General features: G+C 38.0%; 1 protein-coding gene across 1 annotated transcript; it reads right to left on the reverse strand.

Annotated features, from left to right (window-relative positions):
• Positions 1-376: 376 nt before the first annotated feature.
• LOC121166498 (serine/threonine-protein kinase TNNI3K-like) lies at positions 377-18,392 on the reverse strand. Its single transcript, XM_040995664.1, has 4 exons — positions 18,234-18,392; positions 17,539-17,647; positions 7,547-7,632; positions 377-579 (listed from the first exon to the last, which is right to left on the reverse strand). The coding sequence occupies exons 1-4, from the start codon at positions 18,271-18,273 to the stop codon at positions 476-478; spliced, it is 339 nt and encodes a 112-aa protein (XP_040851598.1). The 5' UTR covers positions 18,274-18,392; the 3' UTR covers positions 377-475.
• Positions 18,393-19,916: the final 1,524 nt, after the last annotated feature.

Here is a 19,916-nt window from a genome sequence, read left to right on the forward strand (position 1 = left end):
TTTACATTAGCTCTTCTCTCGGGTACTATAGTTTAAGACCAGGATCCAATGTACAGAATTAGACAACTGAAACAAAGGTAGAATATAAAGAAGGACACTAAAGGCAGTGTTGGAGAGATTTTCATTAAAGAAAAATCACATAAAAGGGCACATGCTTCTTTCTTCCTTAAACATGAAATCAACTTTCTTTGTGCAGAGGCAGCCTGGTGTCTAGTTGAAGTACTCTGATGAAGCAACAAGGCCACCTCATCTAATACACTAACGAGTGACTAATCATGAAAACTTGGGGTAATAATTTTATTAACCTACACAGTTCCTCTGAGAGTGAAATGAACTACACATGACAAGAATTACAAAGATTATGTGACCATGTTCACTTTGAAAGTTTTCCTTTATTACTATTTGAAAAACATGAAAACACCTAAAGATGCCAATCACTGTTGATTCCTACTTGGGGTAGCTGAGAAGTAAAATGCTATACCTTATAAACTGCTAAGTGCAAGGCTGTAAATCCATTTCTTGTCAGTCGAGATGGGCGGAGTCCTTTTAACATAAGAGTTCGAATATGTGACTTGTTGCCTTTGAAAGAAAAATTTCGGAATGCTAAATCATGTCAGACAGGTAAATAGCTTTCACATTTTTCTGCGACTTAACAATACATTCCATATTTACAATAACAAAATATCAGGCTGCTGTTCACAGACTGCTTGTGGCATACTCTACTTACTTACAGTGAAACTTAACAGAGAACATTTCTATTGCACCTTAAAAATTTTATATTATCGCAATATATTTTGAAGCATTCATCTTACAATTTTTAGGTTAGTGCTGTTATCCCCGGCGCAGTTTCAAACATAAAAACATGAAATAAATCCTTTACCACACTACCAGTTGTAGCAGATTCTTCAAAATGTGCAGCCCTTATGTAGAGCAAACCAATACAAACGCTATGACAAAGGTTGGGAAGACTTGTTCAAGTTTGAACAGAAAATCTATTAATTAGAGTTTGTTTAGTTTGTTTGGAAGCAGCAGTGAAAGCCTATGTTTAGGATACTTGTAAATTAATGTTCTGTCAAGAAAATTGATTCCAATATATTTAGTTTGCACTAAGAAAATAAAAATTAAGTTGATATTTGCTAAGTTAGTAAATCACGGAGTGGCTCCTAACAACTAGACATTTTAGTAGATGCTTGGAACACATTTATACAAGGAAAAATAAAATATCAGGCAAAATTAACTCTAAAGCTTCACTTGGTTAGATTTTATCTTTGGCATTTATGACTATACAGACACTTGCTGTGTATTATGAGTAATTGTGATATCTGTAATTTTTATAACAATTTGTAATTTTTGCAAAATGAAGCAATATGAAGTAATATTTGTAATATGAAGTAATTGCTTGAAGATATCTGGGGGGTAACGTAAGTGCTTTTGAACTTAACTTAATTTCTGATTAATATGTCCAGTACTGAAAAGAACAAATGTGTTCTGGTTTTCAAGCAAACAAGTAACCAGGTTTAGGGCAAAGACCCATCAATGGAAATATTTGCCTTGTAGTTATTGCCTCAATTGAAGATTGGAGCAAAGGCAAAGAAAATAGTTTAGCAATAGAATTTTCTTGTTGGTTATTATATAGAACAAATAAGTGATCATATATATACATACATTCATATTGTTAGTTATTTAAAAGAATTGAAGAGTTCTAGTGCTAGGTTATAGGATATTAAGATACTTTACGCGCAGCTAATTCTCGCAACCTGGTTCTTTACCGTGAGCTGAAAACACCAGACGCAACGACATATCTTAGGAAGTTTATTCCAGCGGGGCAGGAATAGGGGAAGGGGAAGGAGGGGGAAGGGAGGTAAGAAGGAGGAGAGGGAGAGCAGGGGAGAGGAACCAAGGAGAGAGCAAGAGCAAGAGCAAGAGCAAGAGCAAGAGCAAGAGCAAGAGAGAGAGAGCAAGAGAGAGAGAGAGAACCGAGTGGGGCAGGAACAGGGGAAGGGGAGGGAAGGGAGGAAGAGCAGGGGAGAGGAACCAAGGAGAGGAAGAGAGCAAAAAGGGGCGAACCGCACCTGGGGGCCTTTTTTGTCTGCCAGGTGTGGGGGGGTGGGGATTGGGAGGGATTGAGGTCAAGGCCCCAGGGGATTGGTGCCTGCAGGTGAATGCCTGGGGATGATTGGTGAGTGGGCGGGGTTGGGGAAGGGGCTGGGAGATTGGGGGTGGGATTCTCAGGTGGAATGCCAGGTTACATCTGATTGGTGGATGGCTGGACTGGCGCAAATCCCGTGAGCTGCGAGGAAGAAATGGCGCAGGGTCCAGGGTGGGATATTGGAATAAATCCTTATATTCCTCCCTTTTGTTATATATAAAGGAAGAGGGGCATTGTTCTCTATGGCTTCTAGGAGCTGTTTTCTCTTGGCAGTGGTTGCAGCCTGGTGGGAGGAATGGGAGATGGACGAACGCTTCTAGTCCTGCAAAAGAAACTGGTTAATGGTTTGATTAGAAAAGAATTTTTACATTTCAGTGGATGGGAATGGAGGGAAGGGTTATTAAGAGTCCCTTTGAAAAGCTGGCTTGAGTTCATTTTCTCTTAGCCAGGCCTTGTTATACTGGATTCTTCATTACTCCTGAACGGTCAATGCAGACAAAGTAGCTTCACCAGGAACCAGAGACCCTGACTGCCTATCATACTATCTAACTCCTCACATTTCCAAACAGGAGTGAACAGGGATAACGGGACGACGACCGCTCTAGCTTCTTCGAGCTGAAAGGGGGCGTTGAGGAACTGTAGCAGTAGGGGGGTTCTAGAGGTTCCTGGTAGAAGGTAGAAGTCATCAGATGTCTGAAGTACTACTGCCTGGCACTTGAAGGCTTCTCTTTCTTGGTCTAGATAACAAAACATATTAGAATTATAATCTTTCCCAACTTAGCAGGTCATGAGTTCAGTTAGAAACCCAGTTGGAATACTTGGGCTTTCAAGCTTAGATATAAAAGAATTGTCAGGTTTCAACCTTTGTCAGAGGAAACATTACATTAGATTAAAACAATGGACTAGATTTATATTAGGTTTAACTTAACTATTTCACATCCCAAATTTTGAAACATACCCAATGAATGCAATGGAACACATGAAACCTTTTCGGTTGTATAAAATTGTTATCTGAAACAATGAAAGGATTAGTATGTGGCATCAGAACATACAGGTAAATGCAAGCCAACTTCCATTTGGAAATGCTATAGTAGTTTTGCATCTAGCTAGGGAATGGGCAAGTGTTCGATTTTTCTAAACAATTATACTTTACCAATCGTTGTAAGCCCTAAGAGTTTCAGGAAGACATCTAGCCTAGAACATAAAGCACAGCACTTAAAACATTCTGGTACAAGATCTACTGGTCACATTGTAGATGGCACAAGATTTAAACTATTTCGTTTACAATAACCCAGCAGTTTATAGTATTCCAACACGATTTTACAGAACTTTATACACTTTAAGGCAGAGGCAAGCAATCTACTAACTTACAGGTTAACAAGCATGTACTGGCAATTGAAGAACACAAGAATCTTAAGTAGATGAGCTGAGAAATCCAAAATAACTCGGCAAATAAGGAGGACATGAAGTCTACCTTATGACAGTTCAGGGATCCTACCTCAGTGAAGTCCAGTAAAACTGAAGAGCGAGATGGCAAGCATGTCTATCAGGAGCCTGGTCATTGATGCAGGCTGAACAGTTACAGGTTAACTAACTTTTCCCTCAAAATGGCTTCTTTTCTGAGCTTCTAGATTACTCTGTCACCTAAGCTAATTCGGGGCTCCTGAGAGACCCTGATGGTCACTGTAAGAGGGAAGAAGCCAAAGCTAGCTAGGATAGAGAAGGCAGTGTCCAGATGGAAACTTACAGTTTTCCCTTCCACTGTGAGAACCACCCGGGGCTCTTGGGTGCTGTTCCGTGGTGTCACCGAAGTCCGTGGATGGCCTTGAGCCTGTGCAGGTTCTTGGGCTGCTTCCTGTCCCATGTGGGAGATCCAATGGGAAATGACTGACCTGAAGTACTTGGCCTTCAGGGGCAGTCACATCTCCAGTGACCTCCTTGGTAGCTGGGACATGGCCCTGGGTGTCCTTTCTGATGATTCTTGGCGAAGTGTCCATTGCTTCTGCAACGAAGAGCACTTGGGAGGCCTCCGGGGGTCTCACTGGAACCAGGAGCACACACCTCTCTCATCCTGCTCTGCCATGGGATCCCCTCCTGGTCTTTAAGGTAAAAGACCATAGTGACCCCTTTAAGAGGATATCAGGGTATGTTCAGGTCCCATTTGTAAGTTTCTAAAGTTCTGTCCTAACGTCCAGGGTAGTTAAGAATCTAGCATCTATACAGCACCTATTCTTTTCTGTATAGGATCTAATGGAATATACTCAGTCATTCCTCAAGCATTCTAAGAAGTTGGAGGATTTCTCTGTGGCCCTAATCTCAAGGAATTATTTACAAAATGAAGAGATTTAACTTAGCAATTTTCATCTATGAACACTTTCATCTATGTTAATTAAATAGACTACATAGCTTGCCACATAAACATGTACATGCATATCAGTTAACACAGATTATAAAACAAAACAGCTTTCGTAACAGCCTTTGAAAAACAAGTTTAAAGTTTCAAAATGCTTTAAAGTTACCAGCTTAAAGTTACCAGTTATTTAGAATTATATCTTGCTTTTAGTAACCCAAATTAAAGATGCTTTCAGTTGGAACCTGTAGCTTACTGTTTAACTTTAGCTCTATCTGCAATGGATGCAATAGTATCTATTGGAACCTAGAAACAAACGTAAGCATCTATTTACTTCACATTACATTAAGTTACAGAACAAGTTGCATTTTTTCTTTTCCTTTTTTTTTAAAAAAGAAAGGCTAAATCACTTATCTCTTACTCCACCCCTCTCTGCTAAGGGGTGGGAGAGCTACAGAAATGTAGGCCCTTAGGGTGTTTGGATGTGGTCAAGACAAAAGAAACTGGGAGAGCAAGTTAGGCGAAGGGCTAAAACAGAAAAGTTTTAAACAGGAAATCTTTGCTTCCCAGTGGGGAGCAAATGGAGACCTTCAAACAGTGGGGGATGGCAGGGAGAGAAAAGGCAAGATGGCGGACAGAGAGGGTGGGGGTCGACTGCACATGGAGGATAAGATGGCGGTTGCACGTGGCACCAGGGCCCTGGAAGAGGGCACTGGGGTTTCCTACTTCATAGCTAGAAAACTACGGAAAAGACAGACAGAAAGCCGAGAGTGAAGAGGGAATGAGACTTCCCCCGATTTTTCCGAATGCATGCAGCAACGAGCTAGGTTCCGAAAGATGTCCGGATTCAAAATGCCATTAACTGGCCACTTGAAGGAGTTAGCTAGGGAATACTGGGGCCAATCCACATCACAGAGGCGTATTAAAGTATTAGGTAACAAGCCAATTCAAGGGTGTCTAAATTTGCTAGAAGGCAGCCCAAAGGGGAGTTGGGAGGAACTGGCAATGAAAAAATAGCTCCCATTATTACAACTCAGGACTGATTACCACGGTGGACCCAGTGGTCCATAAAAGCGACCCAGTGGTCAAGAAAAGACGGCTCTCGTAGAAGGTCGTCACCCCCTACGTAAGGGACGAGCCAGGTCCCCAAAACACCGCCTGTATCCGAAGTCGTAAACAGCCCAGTGGCCCGACTCGGAGGGACAGGGGGGCCCCAGAGTGACCCAGTGGTCGGGGGACTTCCGCCCAGTGGCTAAGAGACACGGCACCCGGCTGGGGTTTACCAAGGTGGACCCAGTGGTCCATAAAAGCGACCCAGTGGTCAGGAAAAGACGGCTCTCGTAGAAGGTCGTCACCCCCTACGTAAGGGACGAGCCAGGTCCCCAAAACACCGCCTGTATCCGAAGTCGTAAACAGCCCAGTGGCCCGACTCGGAGGGACAGGGGGGCCCCCAGAGTGACCCAGTGGTCGGGGGACTTACGCCCAGTGGCTAAGAGACACGGCACCCGGCTGGGGTTTACCAAGGTGGACCCAGTGGTCCGTAAAAACGACCCAGTGGTCAGGAAAAGACGGCTCTCGTAGAAGGTCGTCACCCCCTACGTAAGGGACGAGCCAGGTCCCCAAAACACCGCCTGTATCCGAAGTCGTAAACAGCCCAGTGGCCCGACTCGGAGGTACAGGGGGGCCCCCAGAGTGACCCAGTGGTCGGGGGACTTCCGCCCAGTGGCTAAGAGACACAGCACTCAGCCGGGGTTTACAGAACCGGTCTCCCAAAAACTCCCAGAAGTGGAAAGTCAGACCTATTCAGAGGAGCGCAAATATGCCAAGCCAAACCCAAAACTCCAAGGGCTGGGGGAGGGAACCCTACCTACAACAGTGTATGCATGCAACAACGTGGCATTCGGAAAGATGGGGAATACCTCGTGTGCTCCGCGTGGAGATGGAGTACTGGGGAGCACGCGTCTGGGCAATGGCGCTGCTGGATGGATGCAGATGCCAGCACGGTCAGTTAGATGAACTCAGGAACGGCCACGTGGAGGTAGAGAATTCTGGAACCGGCAGGCGAAATCAGGAACAGGCCGAAGAAGGCAAAATCAGGAACAGGCCGTTGGAGATGAATTCACGAACCAGCGGGTGGATGGAGACGGATTCTGATGGCTGCTGACGAGTCTCGGTGGCGCAGATGAAGACAGTTAACACAGATCACAGTTCTCACGGTTCGGGTCCCGGTAGTGGCCAAAGGCCCGAAGGCCACGTGGCCAAGTGCCGGGGGAAACCGACCGGTCACGGCACCAAATGTTAGTTATTTAAAAGAGTGTAAGAGTTCTAGTTTTAGGTAACAGGATATTAAGATACTTTACGTGCAGCTAATTCTCGCAACCTGGTTCTTTACCGTGAGCTGAAAACACCAGACGCAACGACATATCTTAGGAAGTTTATTCCAGCGGGGCAGGAATAGGGAAAGGGGAAGGAGGGGGAAGGGAGGTAAGAAGGAGGAGAGGGAGAGCAGGGGAGAGGAACCAAGGAGAGAGCAAGAGCAAGAGAGAGAGAGCAAGAGAGAGAGAGAGAACCGAGTGGGGCAGGAACAGGGGAAGGGGAGGGAAGGGAGGAAGAGCAGGGGAGAGGAACCAAGGAGAGGAAGAGAGCAAAAAGGGGCGAACCGCACCTGGGGGCCTTTTTTGTCTGCCAGGTGTGGGGGGGTGGGGATTGGGAGGGTTTGAGGTCAAGGCCCCAGGGGATTGGTGCCTGCAGGTGAATGCCTGGGGATGATTGGTGAGTGGGCGGGGTTGGGGAAGGGGCTGGGAGATTGGGGGTGGGATTCTCAGGTGGAATGCCAGGTTACATCTGATTGGTGGATGGCTGGACTGGCGCGAATCCCGTGAGCTGCGAGGAAGAAATGGCGCAGGGTCCAGGGTGGGATATTGGAATAAATCCTTATACATATATATACATACATTCATATATATACATACATTCATATATATGATCAGTTTAGAATGTATGTATATATATGATCAGTTTAGACATATCAAGTTTCAAGTACTCACCTCCACAAATGCAACATAAGTGAAGTAGAGAGAGCCCATTTTCAGTACGGTAATTTAAATTGACTTCACTGAAGGCTTCATCAGAGCTGAAAAGTATTTTTACAAATGATCACAAAATTCATCTTTCAGTATTTACTGTCTTTCATCTTAAAATTACAAAAGAACATTCTATTACTATAAATTCAAAAAATAGTTTTATGATTCCTTGTTGCTTTTGGAAAGAATTCTGGATCCACTGTACAAAGAATTAAAATTAATAGAAATAATGCTAAATATTTGAGAGATTGAGTTTAACGATTTGCATACTGAGTGCTGTGTTCCATGGTTAATTAGAACTATCCATGCTTTTGTGATGTATAAAACCCATGTGTAAGTATGAAACATAGACATCTGATAATAAATTCATTGTTCTCACTCAAAAATTTAAATAGTATCAATGGTGAAATTTTGGAATATCTTTCCAAAAAGAGGTATGAAAGAAAACAAGAAAGAAAGAGAAAAGGTTGTGCTGTGTTTGATAAAAGTTGAGGAAAGGAATATAATCCCAAAGTATTACAAGTTCTGCCTGAAGCAGTTTTCTTGTACTGTGGCTGGGTCAGATTTCACAGATAAAGCAGGGCTAAACTCTGGTAGGGTACTGTGATACAGTCCCAGGTGAGAAAGGGAGTGATTCCATTAATGAAATCCTTGCCTTACTCTGAACAAAGACTGTTGCCCCAGGAGGGCCCTGGGGAGCTTCAGGTAGCCTTTCAAAAGGAAAGGGAAGCGAAAATTCTCGACCTCTTAATGTCCTTGGTACTCCCAGGACTTTTTCACAGGATATGAGATCATATCCTTGGCCTCCCAGGTCAGTTTCAAGCTACCTCCTGCCCATTTAAATCTCCAGCAGCTTTAGTGAGATAGCTTAATCTTTGGTGACTGAGCTAAGGACTCTTATCATTTGTAAAGTACCTACACTAGAAAGTTCTAAATTCAGAATATTATCATCAAGACATCCAGTGAAACACATCAAAGGCTATTGAGATTTTAAAATAGAACAACAACAAAAAAAGTGTTATTGTCCAGGGTGCTGCTAAAAGGAAAGCCTCTAATATAGCAGCACAGACGGGCCTCAGTGAAACACCTTCATTAGCAATGGCAAACCTAGTGGTTTGTTTAAAGAGGCATGAGAATATTCCAGAATTTTACCACTTTCCTACTCTTCTTGCTTCTACATGTTTTGCAGCAAAGCCCACAGACATGTTTTTCATAATCAGGTTAACATCTCACCTGAATTTGGAAGACATTATGTAGAACTATGACAAACCCCAGGGATTTATAAATTATGATAATCTGATATAGCAGGATTTGGATTTCATAAAAATAGGTTTGAGTTTATTTCTTTTTTATCAGCACTTTCTCCTAGCTCAAAGAATAATGAAAAGGAATTTGTTATGAAAATGTCATTGCTTAAAAATGAGATTAAGTGCCTTCTTAACACCAAATTGAAAGCAGTACAGATTTTTTTAATTATAACATTACTCCTAAATTTATTTAAAATTCTTGAAGCCATACAGTATTAACCAGAAAGTGAAACACAGAATGTGATGGTTGAACAGAAAAAAAAAGTAAGTGTTCGAATGGAAGAGGAGAAGGAGGTCTTTATTGATGAAAGTATCTAAATAACTTGCAAACTAAAAGCAAAACAGTGAAAGGGTGTACTTTCTTTTGAGTAAATACTAATACATTTCTTAGTTTATGTAAGAAGAAAACAAGGAATCGCATTGTAACAATAAGCTCTTGAGACAACTTTTTGATAAATATACCTCTAATAATGATATATAGTAATATTTGCTATGTTGTAATGCTCCAAAGAAAGTCACTTCAGCAATGTGAGTTTTCCTCAAAACCTTGTAGTTACACCAGGATCCAAATCCTGCACCACTTGTGCTTTTATTTTTTCCCCCCAATGTGAGCAAGTTATTCAATGCCCTCAAAATTTCAGTTTCTTCAATATTAAGTGTGCGGTTTTGAGGAATAAATGAGGATACGAGCCTATTAGAGTAACTGTCATATGATACATAACCCATCGTTGATTTCTGTACTGTTCTATTACCAATAATGTCAATGCAAATGCACAATTTCTCTTTGAAGTATGAAAGAATATCAGCACAATTTTCAAACCAAGTGTGACCTACAAACTTTCACATTTGAAAATTCGTTAAACTTCCTTAAATTCAAAATCAGTTTTGTAGCTATTCCTCAAAGTGATCTGCCATCCTAATTTTAGGAAAGGATTTATCTCTACATGTTTTCAAAATGAGCATTGAGCTCTTAACTATGCAATAGGGATTCAGGAGAAATTACTGGACTCAAAGTGTTGGAGTTCAGGTTGAGTATTTTGTTGACAATTTCAAGCATTTTCAAGAGTAGAGATACTCAAAGAGTGGAAAACTGAAAGGGACATAACAGTTGAGAATCATTTTGCTTGAGAAGGTAGAGTCAATTGCTTTGTTATTTGCTGATCCATTCAGTAAACTGGGCAGGAGTCCTCTGACCATCTATAATGTGTCTTTTAATACATCTGTTTTTAATGCTTATTGCAGATTGTTTTCAATAGCCTCCTTGATACAAACTATTCATCAATTCTTGTGTTCTTTAATTATACTGGTCCTAGCAATATACATACCAGATAGATCCTGCAATTCACTGTGGTATTAGTCTTCATTTCTAATGACAATGCGTTTTGCAAAGCAAACATTGAATCAACAGAAAGTACTAGATGCCACAATCCGTTATTTTATTTTGTTAGCAAAAGAATAACGGTAAATGAATGTTTGCTGTTCACCTTAGCAAAATGAACAATAGCATTGGACTAGTGGTTTTTTACGCAACAATTATTCATTAGTTCATTGAATCTTGAGCCACAATTAATCATTTCAAAGTGACTCAGCATCGTGTCCAAATGTTGTTTACTTGAACCTGGGCTGCTGCTCCTTGCTTTTGTGCGTCTTTTGAATTATGCTCTACTCGAACTCATGAAACTTCTATTAATATCAACAAAATGAATCAACAGAGAATAGACTTCTTCAATACTTGGCAGTCAAGTGTGATTTTACTTGTACATTTTTAGCTTAACTTTAATAACTGGAATGTAAATTTTTTAATGAGAGTTACTTTGGGGGCTATCTTTGAATCCTAATTCTCATTTCCCATTAACTTCTAGTCAAATGTTTCTGTTTTGATGCGTGCAATTAAAATATTCAAGATTTTAAAGCAATCATTCCTAGGAGAGAAATTTCATTTTCTCTGCTTTTGCCTCTTTTAAAGTAACTGTATATGTCAAATTCATTGCCAATTGAACATCACTTATGTATTCTAATACTCTCAGCCTAATTTATTTTTTAATTTCCCTTGCATTTTTCATCACCTGCCAAGCCATACTGTAACCTAACATATCCTAATGAGTTCATAGTGCTTGCTGGGGCATGGATGAGGTTTCTAATTAAAATGAAACCACCATTATGAATACATTTCTAATAGTATATTCTGTCCTTAATCATTAAAAATGGTAGCTCTCTATGCAAAAGTTACTTTCGTTTTTGTGGTATAGCATAATGAACTCTTTTCTTAGCCTTTAACTTTTACCTAAGAAAAGTGTGCAGTTTTGCAATCCAATTAAATTTCTTCTCTTGACCTCATCCTTTCAGGAAGACATCTGACATAATCACAGGTAACATTTGAACTATTTGCCAAAGCAATAAATTTCTACCCAAAATAGTCATAGACAGGTACTTTAAAACATAATGTATTGGCTGAAATTTGGGGAAAGACCAAGAAGATTATAGTCTTTTTTGTTTCTGCTTTACTTCAAAAAATTTTAAATCTGTGAACAGCTTTTCAGAAAGTTCAAGGGGATAGCGAAGGAGAACGGAGAATGGAGACAATATAGGAAGACAGAGAAGGCAAAAGTGCAATATAAGAGGGCTAGTGAAATTTAGTCAGTGAAAGAAGAGAAATAACGAGAGACAAGCAGAGGAGAGGGAGGGAGAAAGGTGGGAGATAAAGGAAGTAACTGATGTTACGATACTTCACAAAAATTTTACAAAATATTCTTGCAAAATTATTACTCAAAGCTTGTTAACTTGGACAAATAAGAGAAACATTAGAGAACTATGGTTTTTTTTAAAGATTTTTTTTTTGTTTTATTTTTATTGGAAAGGCAGATATACAGAGAGGAGAGACAGAGAGCAAGATCTTCCGTCCGATGATTCACTCCCCAAGTGAGCGCAACAGCCAATGCTATGCTATGTTGCCTTAAAGCCAAACCTTAAAGCCTTTAACCTTTTCTTGGAGGTCTTACTGCAGCTGTTGATGCCTACTTTGCTGTTATTTTTGTAGTGTGGTGAGAATTTTTGTATATCTATTAATTCTAATCATTTTTTCAAAGTAATATGTCATCATTATTGACTAAGATACACCTACTCAGTGCTAAAAGAGATTTAGAATAAAATAAAGCAGATTGATTTTGGATTATGTTGTAAGTCATGGCATTAAAGATTATGATTTCAATGGAATCTCCTCATGGAGTTTCAAGTTTTTATTCCTAAGATTAAGGAAATAAAACTAACTTTGAAAATGAAACTAGCAGAACAAAAGTTCTAAAATTTCTTATGTAAAAATATATGAAACAATTAGAAGACTTCCAAGTCTCATGTGGACCATATTACTCAAATGTTTGTCAAGGATTATGGAATGGTTACATGAATCACTTGGGAGCGTGGAAAACAGTTCTAACAAAGTACGTGGCAGAACTGTGGAGTAAAATGAGGCAAATGAAAACTTTCCAAAGAAAATTCTAATTCATATGTGCCTCCCCTCTTGCAGTGTGAGGGTCTGGATCAAAAACATTATACATTCTGCAGTCAAAGAAAGATAAGCATAACTCCAGAGTAACCAGAGACAGCTTGTCACCTCATTCCATTAGACTCATTCTCTTCAAGAATATAATGTTAAATGTAATACTCTCCTCAGAAGATTATTATATGCAATAACAATCAGTTTTTGTTATTTTTGTTATGCTTTCATATTTTACCACATGCCAGAAACCGGGCTGAAGCACTTTAGTATTCCTAGCACAGAGCAAGCAATAATCTATGACATTCCTTTTGAATCCATACAAATTAGCATTGAAAAATAAATAGAAGTATATTAAAACAACAAAAAAGATTGCTTTTTGATACTGGCATTGTGATGTGGTGGGTTAAGCTGCTACTTGCAAACTTGGCATTTCATCCTGGAATGTTGGTTTTTATACCACCTGCTCTGCACCTGGATCCAGCTTCTCTGTTAGGAAAGGCAAAGGCTGATGGCCCCATTGTTTGAGTATCTATCAACCACATGGGATATCAGGATGTAGTTCCAGACTCCCAGGATTTGGTCTTGCCCAGACCTGGCTATTTGTCATGTGGGGAGTAATCCAGAATATGGAGGGGCTCTCTCCCTTCAGCAACTGTCAGCCCTTTGTGTGTCTCTCTCCTCTCTCTTTCTCTCTTTTTCTCCCTCTCTCTTTCTCCTGTCTCCATCACTCTGCTTTTTACATTTTTAAATACCTTTAAAAAAAAAAGAAGCTCCATTGACTAGAGGAAAGACAAACATGTAGAAAGATGAAGATAACACAATATAGGAAGTGCTGTTATACGGATATATATAACATGCAGATGTAGCAGAAAGGAGAAGATAATCCCCAAAGTGGGATTTTAATGCATTATCCCTGGCTTTCCTCATGCCTTCTATTCCCCTTCATCCCTCCCTTTCTCCCTCCCACTGCTGGAGTGGGGGCTGCGTTCTGGTCTGAATATGGCTCCTTTCTGCTCTATCTGCATATCACTTATATCCACGTAACAGCACTTTCTACATCTTTGTCTTTCCTCTGGCAAATGGAGAGCATAACCAGGTGCACATGGAGGATATGGCAGTCTGTTGGAACCTGCAGAGGATGCCTGGCATCACAACAGAGGACAGAACAAATCGATCAACTACCCCAGCCATATGTTGGCAGTGAAAAACTGGGCAAACGGAGACTCTAAGGTGGACTATGTCAATCAGTGGATTCTGCAGTGACCTCATCATGCTTGGAATGGCAAGATTAGCAGCAATTCATAACTGTTGAACTATCAAAACCACTTGAGCAAGAACCTCGGGGATCTGGGATGGGTGGGAGTCTGGGTGGGGCTTCTCCCTTTATCTCCTGCTTTACCCCAGATACAAGAAAAAAACAATGTGGAAATAATAGACTTACCTACTTTCGTATAACTCTTGAACCTTTGTGCCCCAATAAACTATGTGAAGATTGTCAAAATAAAGAAAAAAAAACAGGGAAAAAAATCTCAAAGTTAGGAGTAAACACAACTTGACAGTAGAATATTAAGGTATATTCTATTTCCTTTTCTCTCCTTCTCAACTACTCACTATAAAGCTGCTATATATTTACATAAGCAGAACATAGCTTGGTTTTTATCTGAAAGAAGATTGGCACTATATTGTTGTTTATTATGCCATATATAAAATTTATGCCAGGAAGTTTATATATTTGTGCTGGCAGAGCATGTGTGCGTTATGTGTCGGAAAAATCTCTTCTAATAAACTAAATTAGCATCTGCAAGGGATGCTATAAAGGAATTTCTCAGTTGATGCAAATGTAAAAGCAGTTAACATTTGTATTTACACTGGTGATCCTCCATTTCTAACTGTGGAGTTAATGGACTTTGTACATGGTTTACTTGCTAGCTTCCTGCTAAGAGAAAGGCTGGTTACAGGTAGTGTAACATAGTTGTCCATCATAGAAGCACTGTTTACATTATACAAAACACGGATTAAGTATGAGAAATAAAGTGATTCCACATCTATTTTAGAACTAAAAATTCCCTTGATATCCAAATGTGGTTTTATATAAAATGATTTTTTATCTTCCCAAGCATTCTTCAATTTTTTTGGACAAGACAGTGAGTAAGAAATTTATATTCTCAACATACTATATCATACCTTATCATCTTTTGCTTTATTTGAAAGAAAATAAAATTTTCAGAATTCTGCCCTAGAAACACTTGACTTTCCTCCAGCTAGTGCTCTGCCCTGATGGAGTCAGGCAAAGCTGCCTGCTCTCCCTGGTGCTCTCTTGGCTCTCTGCAGATCAGAGCAGTTGCTCTTCTGTTCTCACACCTCTCATCCCTTCAATAACATCTCAGGCAGAGAGCTCTCAGTGCAATTTGGGTATCTTTCCAGAAGTGTAGTTTTCAAACTTCAGCTGAAGTATCATTTTTATTATGTGTAAGTACTACCTGGGGAAGTTGTTACCAATTCTTGTTTCTGGAAATCCTCAGGGAATCTGATTCATTTAATATGGGGTGGAGCCATGGATTCTGAAAATTTAGCAATACTGCAGGCTACCTGAACACAGAAAATATTAACCTTTGAAGGAACCAGGGTCCAGACTTTGGCAATCCTCACCTCAGCTTCATATTGATCACTTTTTCCTTCTAGGACATTTTTGTGGCTTCCTTAGTGGCTTCATTCAGCAGAAGGCTTCCTATTCCACAAAGTCACAGGAAATTTGACAACCATTTTGATGAATCTCTAATGCTCCAACTTCAAAGTTCCTTTAATCAATTTCAATCACAATATCTAAAAAGCTGTACTTGTATTTCAGATTTTGATAGCAAACTGAATCCCAACATTCTGTATTTTTAAAACATTCTGTATTTTCTCTGTAGAAAAACATTTTAGCTTTCTCATTTGCTAACTTTCGACAAATCACTGTAAGTAGTACTCCATAAAAATGTCTTCTGCCTTCTGTGCTGTCTCTCTTGATCCAACTAATCATGATTATGGAAACCTCAAATTATTCAATACCTAATATGCATTGGCTCTTTATTCAGCATTAAATTAATATCATTTTGCAAATATCTGCTGTGGCAGTTTGCAATTTAGACAACATGGTCATTGCTTTTCCTTGCTTTCCTGTAAGTTTCCATGGTACTCATCTGTTCTTGCATTCACTTTCCTGCCTTTTATCTAGAAGAGTTTTCAAAAATAGATGAATTGGTTAAGTATCATATGGTTCTCATGCAGCCTTTTCAAGCTTTTGCAAGACGGATCTAGTATCTTGCGGCTCACTTAGTGAATCATCGGATGGAAGATCTGTCTCTCCTCTCTAGATGAATAAATGCACGGGATAATCCCTCTTCACCTGAAAACTATTGTTCTTTTCTTTCTGCCTAGCAGCTCTATCTACATCATCTGTACTCTGAATTCAGCTTTGCATATGCTACTCTTCCCAAAAACCATATTGTGAACTCCTGAATCAAGATGCACAATATATTAGGGAGAGGTCAAGGAAGTCAGATTTTCCTACAGATCACATTTCAGCTTTTCATGATGGCATAGTTCTGACAAGTCATATTGACTTGTCTTTAATCTCTAGTCTAACATCCACTAATATTATTAGCCACCACACTTGACAATGAGAAAGATTAAATACTGTTTTATATTTGATATATCCAGAAAAACTCCTTAATATGGATGGTACTCAGCAAATTTTGGCAAGTACTCTGTCTGACACTAATCTCTGCCCATCATTCCTAGTACTAATTAGCAAAAATGCCTCGTTCATTACATACAATGGAAATGTAGGAAAAACAGATTATAGTAGGAGCTGTCAAAAAAACTGGGAGTTTTTGATGTGAAATAGGGAAAAAACATATCTCAGGTGAATCATTCTGTTTTGACATATATTCACAATTCTCACTAAATTAAAATATAATAACAAATATATGAATCACTGACTATAAAACTGAAGAAAATCTTCAATGTAATTTCATTTCTCTCAGCCTATAAAAAACCTTTGGGGTTTATGATTAAACTTTATGTTTGTGTCTCTTTTTCAACAAAATAAATATAGTTGCAGAAATCTCACTTATGAAAATATAATTCACATATATTTCCTCAGGAATTTCAAATGTTTTCATACATATGAGTATAATACCATTTCCTGAAGTCAGAAGCATCTCATCAAGACAGTCTCTTCAGTTCTTGCATTTTGGGCCTTACAATAGAAAGAAACAACTATTTGTTTTTTAAACATTGTTGAATAATCATAAAGACTGTATTAATGGATTTAATGTAAGTTAAATTATACATTTAATTTAGCTATGCAAAATTTATGTGCTTACTCTGTCTGAAATTTTATAAACTATGTAATGTAGTCATTGATTTAAATTTCTTTCTCAAGTAAAATGCAGTTTATCACATGAGTCAAAACATTAAAGGTAAACTTGGCTAATTGGCGTACATGAAATTTTGTTTCAGTCAGGCACGAAATCCTGCTAGTTTCTCAATGTTATATTGAATTCCTCCAAAAAATTGTGCCCCCTGTTTTCTGAGCATTATGTGTCTTTTAAGGTTGTGACTTTGTCCCAGATTGTTTATCTCTTGTCATCATGGAACAAAATCATATCAAGCCTGAAGCAAATCCCAAATGGTGTTATTTTATTGTTGAGAAGGTAGAATGACCTCTATTAAGAGATAGTCATTTAACATTAAGAGACCAAAGGTTTGTCAAAATTGGGCTTACTCTACTAGTTGTAAAAGAATGGTGTGCTCAATGTGTTACTATGGACTAGGGAGAGAGTCTTGCTCTTTGTTGTTGGCCTGGCTTATAAGAATGATCTAACCAAACAAAAGATGTTTTACATCAGCAATAACCTGCAATAAAGGGCTAGCACTTATGTTTCTTTCTTTGTAAACTTCTTTGAGGAAAACTCAAGTTGCTTATGAAAAAAGTGAGATACTTGCATTGTGACAGCTATCTGAGTAGTCAAGTGATAATCTGACATTTTAAGATTTAAAACAGGCCTGTATCTGTATTGATATGGATTTATTTTGATCATTATATGTCTAGCAACCACAGGACCAAAACACTTATATATTTTGAAAAAATAACTTAGACAACTTACCTAAATATATGCCTTAGTTCTGCAAGCTCATTTTCCTTGATTTGCAAGTCTTCTTCTAATCTTTCCATTATGATAACATAAGATTCACTGACTTTCTTCTTCCATTCATCTAATAAGGAAAAATTAATGGAAATTAATTATAGCTGTGTTTTGTGACATGTATATACAGATTACAACATACGAGTAATTAGATGTCCATTTTCTATTCTGTATTTTGCCATTATTCTACAATACTTAAATTACTGATGGTGGGTTAAATTGCAGATGCTTACATTTGAAATATAATCATATTTAATCATAGTATCTAAGAACCCATTTGGCATTGGATAATATATTTACATAAAACAATATTTTTGATTTATTTAATTTGATTTTTTGCATTTTAAGCACAATAATTCCTGGTTGTTAGAGTTTTTGAGTACTAGATATTTAACATACAATCCAAAATCTCAGTATTTACTTGTAAGGAGAAATATTCTATAATATTATGTAAAGAAACTGAAATAGTATTTTATGAGAAATATTAGACATTCTGTAAAACATTGGTCAGAAAGACAGCACCCTGGGTTTTCATTGTCTTTGTAACACTGTCACTCTTATCCTCTGTATACAGGTTAACACATGTTCTAATAGTTTATAAATAACCTGAGACTATAATTTCATCATGTTACATTTAAAGAAGTAAGGGTAATTACCAGTACAAGTTTGAGTTGGTCTTGATTTATAATTTCCCATTTGCAGTAGTTGCTTCTTTTCTACAGTGCAGTTCTTCAACTTACTAAATTCCAAGTTCAAGTGCAGTGACAGTCCGGTTGAGAAATATGTTGATTGTCTGGCTAAAAATAAACCAACTGCCAAATGGAATGTCATGCAAGAATGACAAAGAACAAAATGCTGCATGCTTTCAAGTGTGAAACCATAAAGGGAATTAATTAGTCTGTTTAAAAGAGCTGTATCAAAAATAAATAGCCAATGCTTCAGTAGAATTATTTGCTTCCACCAATTGATTATCTACTCATACATACCTTTATGGGCCATTTAATTCACAGATAAAGCTAGAATGCTGTTCAGGTACATCTGAGATTCAAAAAGAGCTATTAGAACTACCTAGATAATTTTTTCAGGGTCATTTTCTTCTTAATCATAATAAAGGAAGCGGGCAAACAGTGATTAGTCAATACAATTGCCAATATATATAAAAAATGGAAATTCATTTCTATCAGATAATCAACCGAAATGACTGAAAATTTGCCTATGAAAAAGCTGTGAAAGTTTGTTTGTAGAAAAGACTTCTCAGCATAGACTCATAATATTTGTTTGTTTGAAAAGGGAGAACTATCCCTCACTCTCCAAATAGGATATTAAGTCAGGATAGACTTAATAAGTATTCTCTTTTTAACTAAACTTCATATTTTGCTGAATTCCTTACTCATTCATTAATACCACCATTTTTCAAGTGATTTATCATACCACTTCTATATACATACATATAGGTTCTCCTATTAATTCAATGACCCTGGTTACATTCCTGAATTCATTTTATTTTGAGTTTATATGGTTTATTTATCCTAATCTACACTTATGCATCTGCTATTTACATTTCATACTAATTTCTTCATAAATATTCAAAAATATGTTTCAAAGGAAAAATACATAAATGACCTTGATACCTCCTCTGCTTTCATATTTCCAAAACAGGAATTATAAAGAAAAGGTATAATGTGAAATAAAACCAGTGTACATATAACAAATCTTATTATATTTGGAAGTGTAACTTCATATATACTTAAAACTTAGAGCACTCTGTTGTTGTATGTGAGTTCTTATCAACATATCCTTATTTCTCCTATTTGAAGATGCTTGTTTTTGATGTATTGCATTTGTTGACAAATAATTGAGAAAAGTGTTGCTTTAAACATGAGAAAAAAGAACTAGAAATTTGGTTATATTTAGTTTTTAATGTATTCCCTTAACAGACATAAACAATGTTTATTGAAACAAAGCAATATAAAAGAGAAATTGAGCATTGTATATCATACCTACAATTATTGTTTATAAATTCATCTAAGTAATTCATTAAAGCAATATAAGCTAGTTTAAGCTAATGTATGTAACATTCTTTATTGTCAAGCAGTTTTCTTTCTTTTCCACTAAATACCTACATTTACCCTAAAATATCTACATTTACTATATGTTAGTTGAAATTATAAATCACCATCATGAATATGAACATTAATGGCATAATATTTAGATTATTTTCCAAAAATGAGTAAGACTTGAGAATACATCCTAATGAAAGTAAATGTCAAGAAAGGAATAGCAGTCACTTAAATAGGTGCTTCCAGTATCTCTATGAGAATACATTAAAAAAAGAGAAA

The sequence above is a fragment of the Ochotona curzoniae genome, unplaced genomic scaffold (assembly GCF_017591425.1).
Source record: "Ochotona curzoniae isolate NIBS_2020 unplaced genomic scaffold, NIBS_Ocur_1.0 patch147, whole genome shotgun sequence".
Classification (NCBI taxonomy): Eukaryota; Metazoa; Chordata; class Mammalia; order Lagomorpha; family Ochotonidae; genus Ochotona; species Ochotona curzoniae.

Coding starts and splice junctions, on each gene's coding strand:
- LOC121166498 (XM_040995664.1), bottom strand. CDS start 18,273: ATGGGAAATTATAAATCAAGACCAACTCAAACTTGTACTG. Junction 17,648..18,233: donor ACCAACTCAAACTTGTACTG/GTAATTACCCTT, acceptor TTTCCTTATTAG/ATGAATGGAAGAAGAAAGTC. Junction 7,633..17,538: donor GAACTAAGGCATATATTTAG/GTAAGTTGTCTA, acceptor AATACTTTTCAG/CTCTGATGAAGCCTTCAGTG.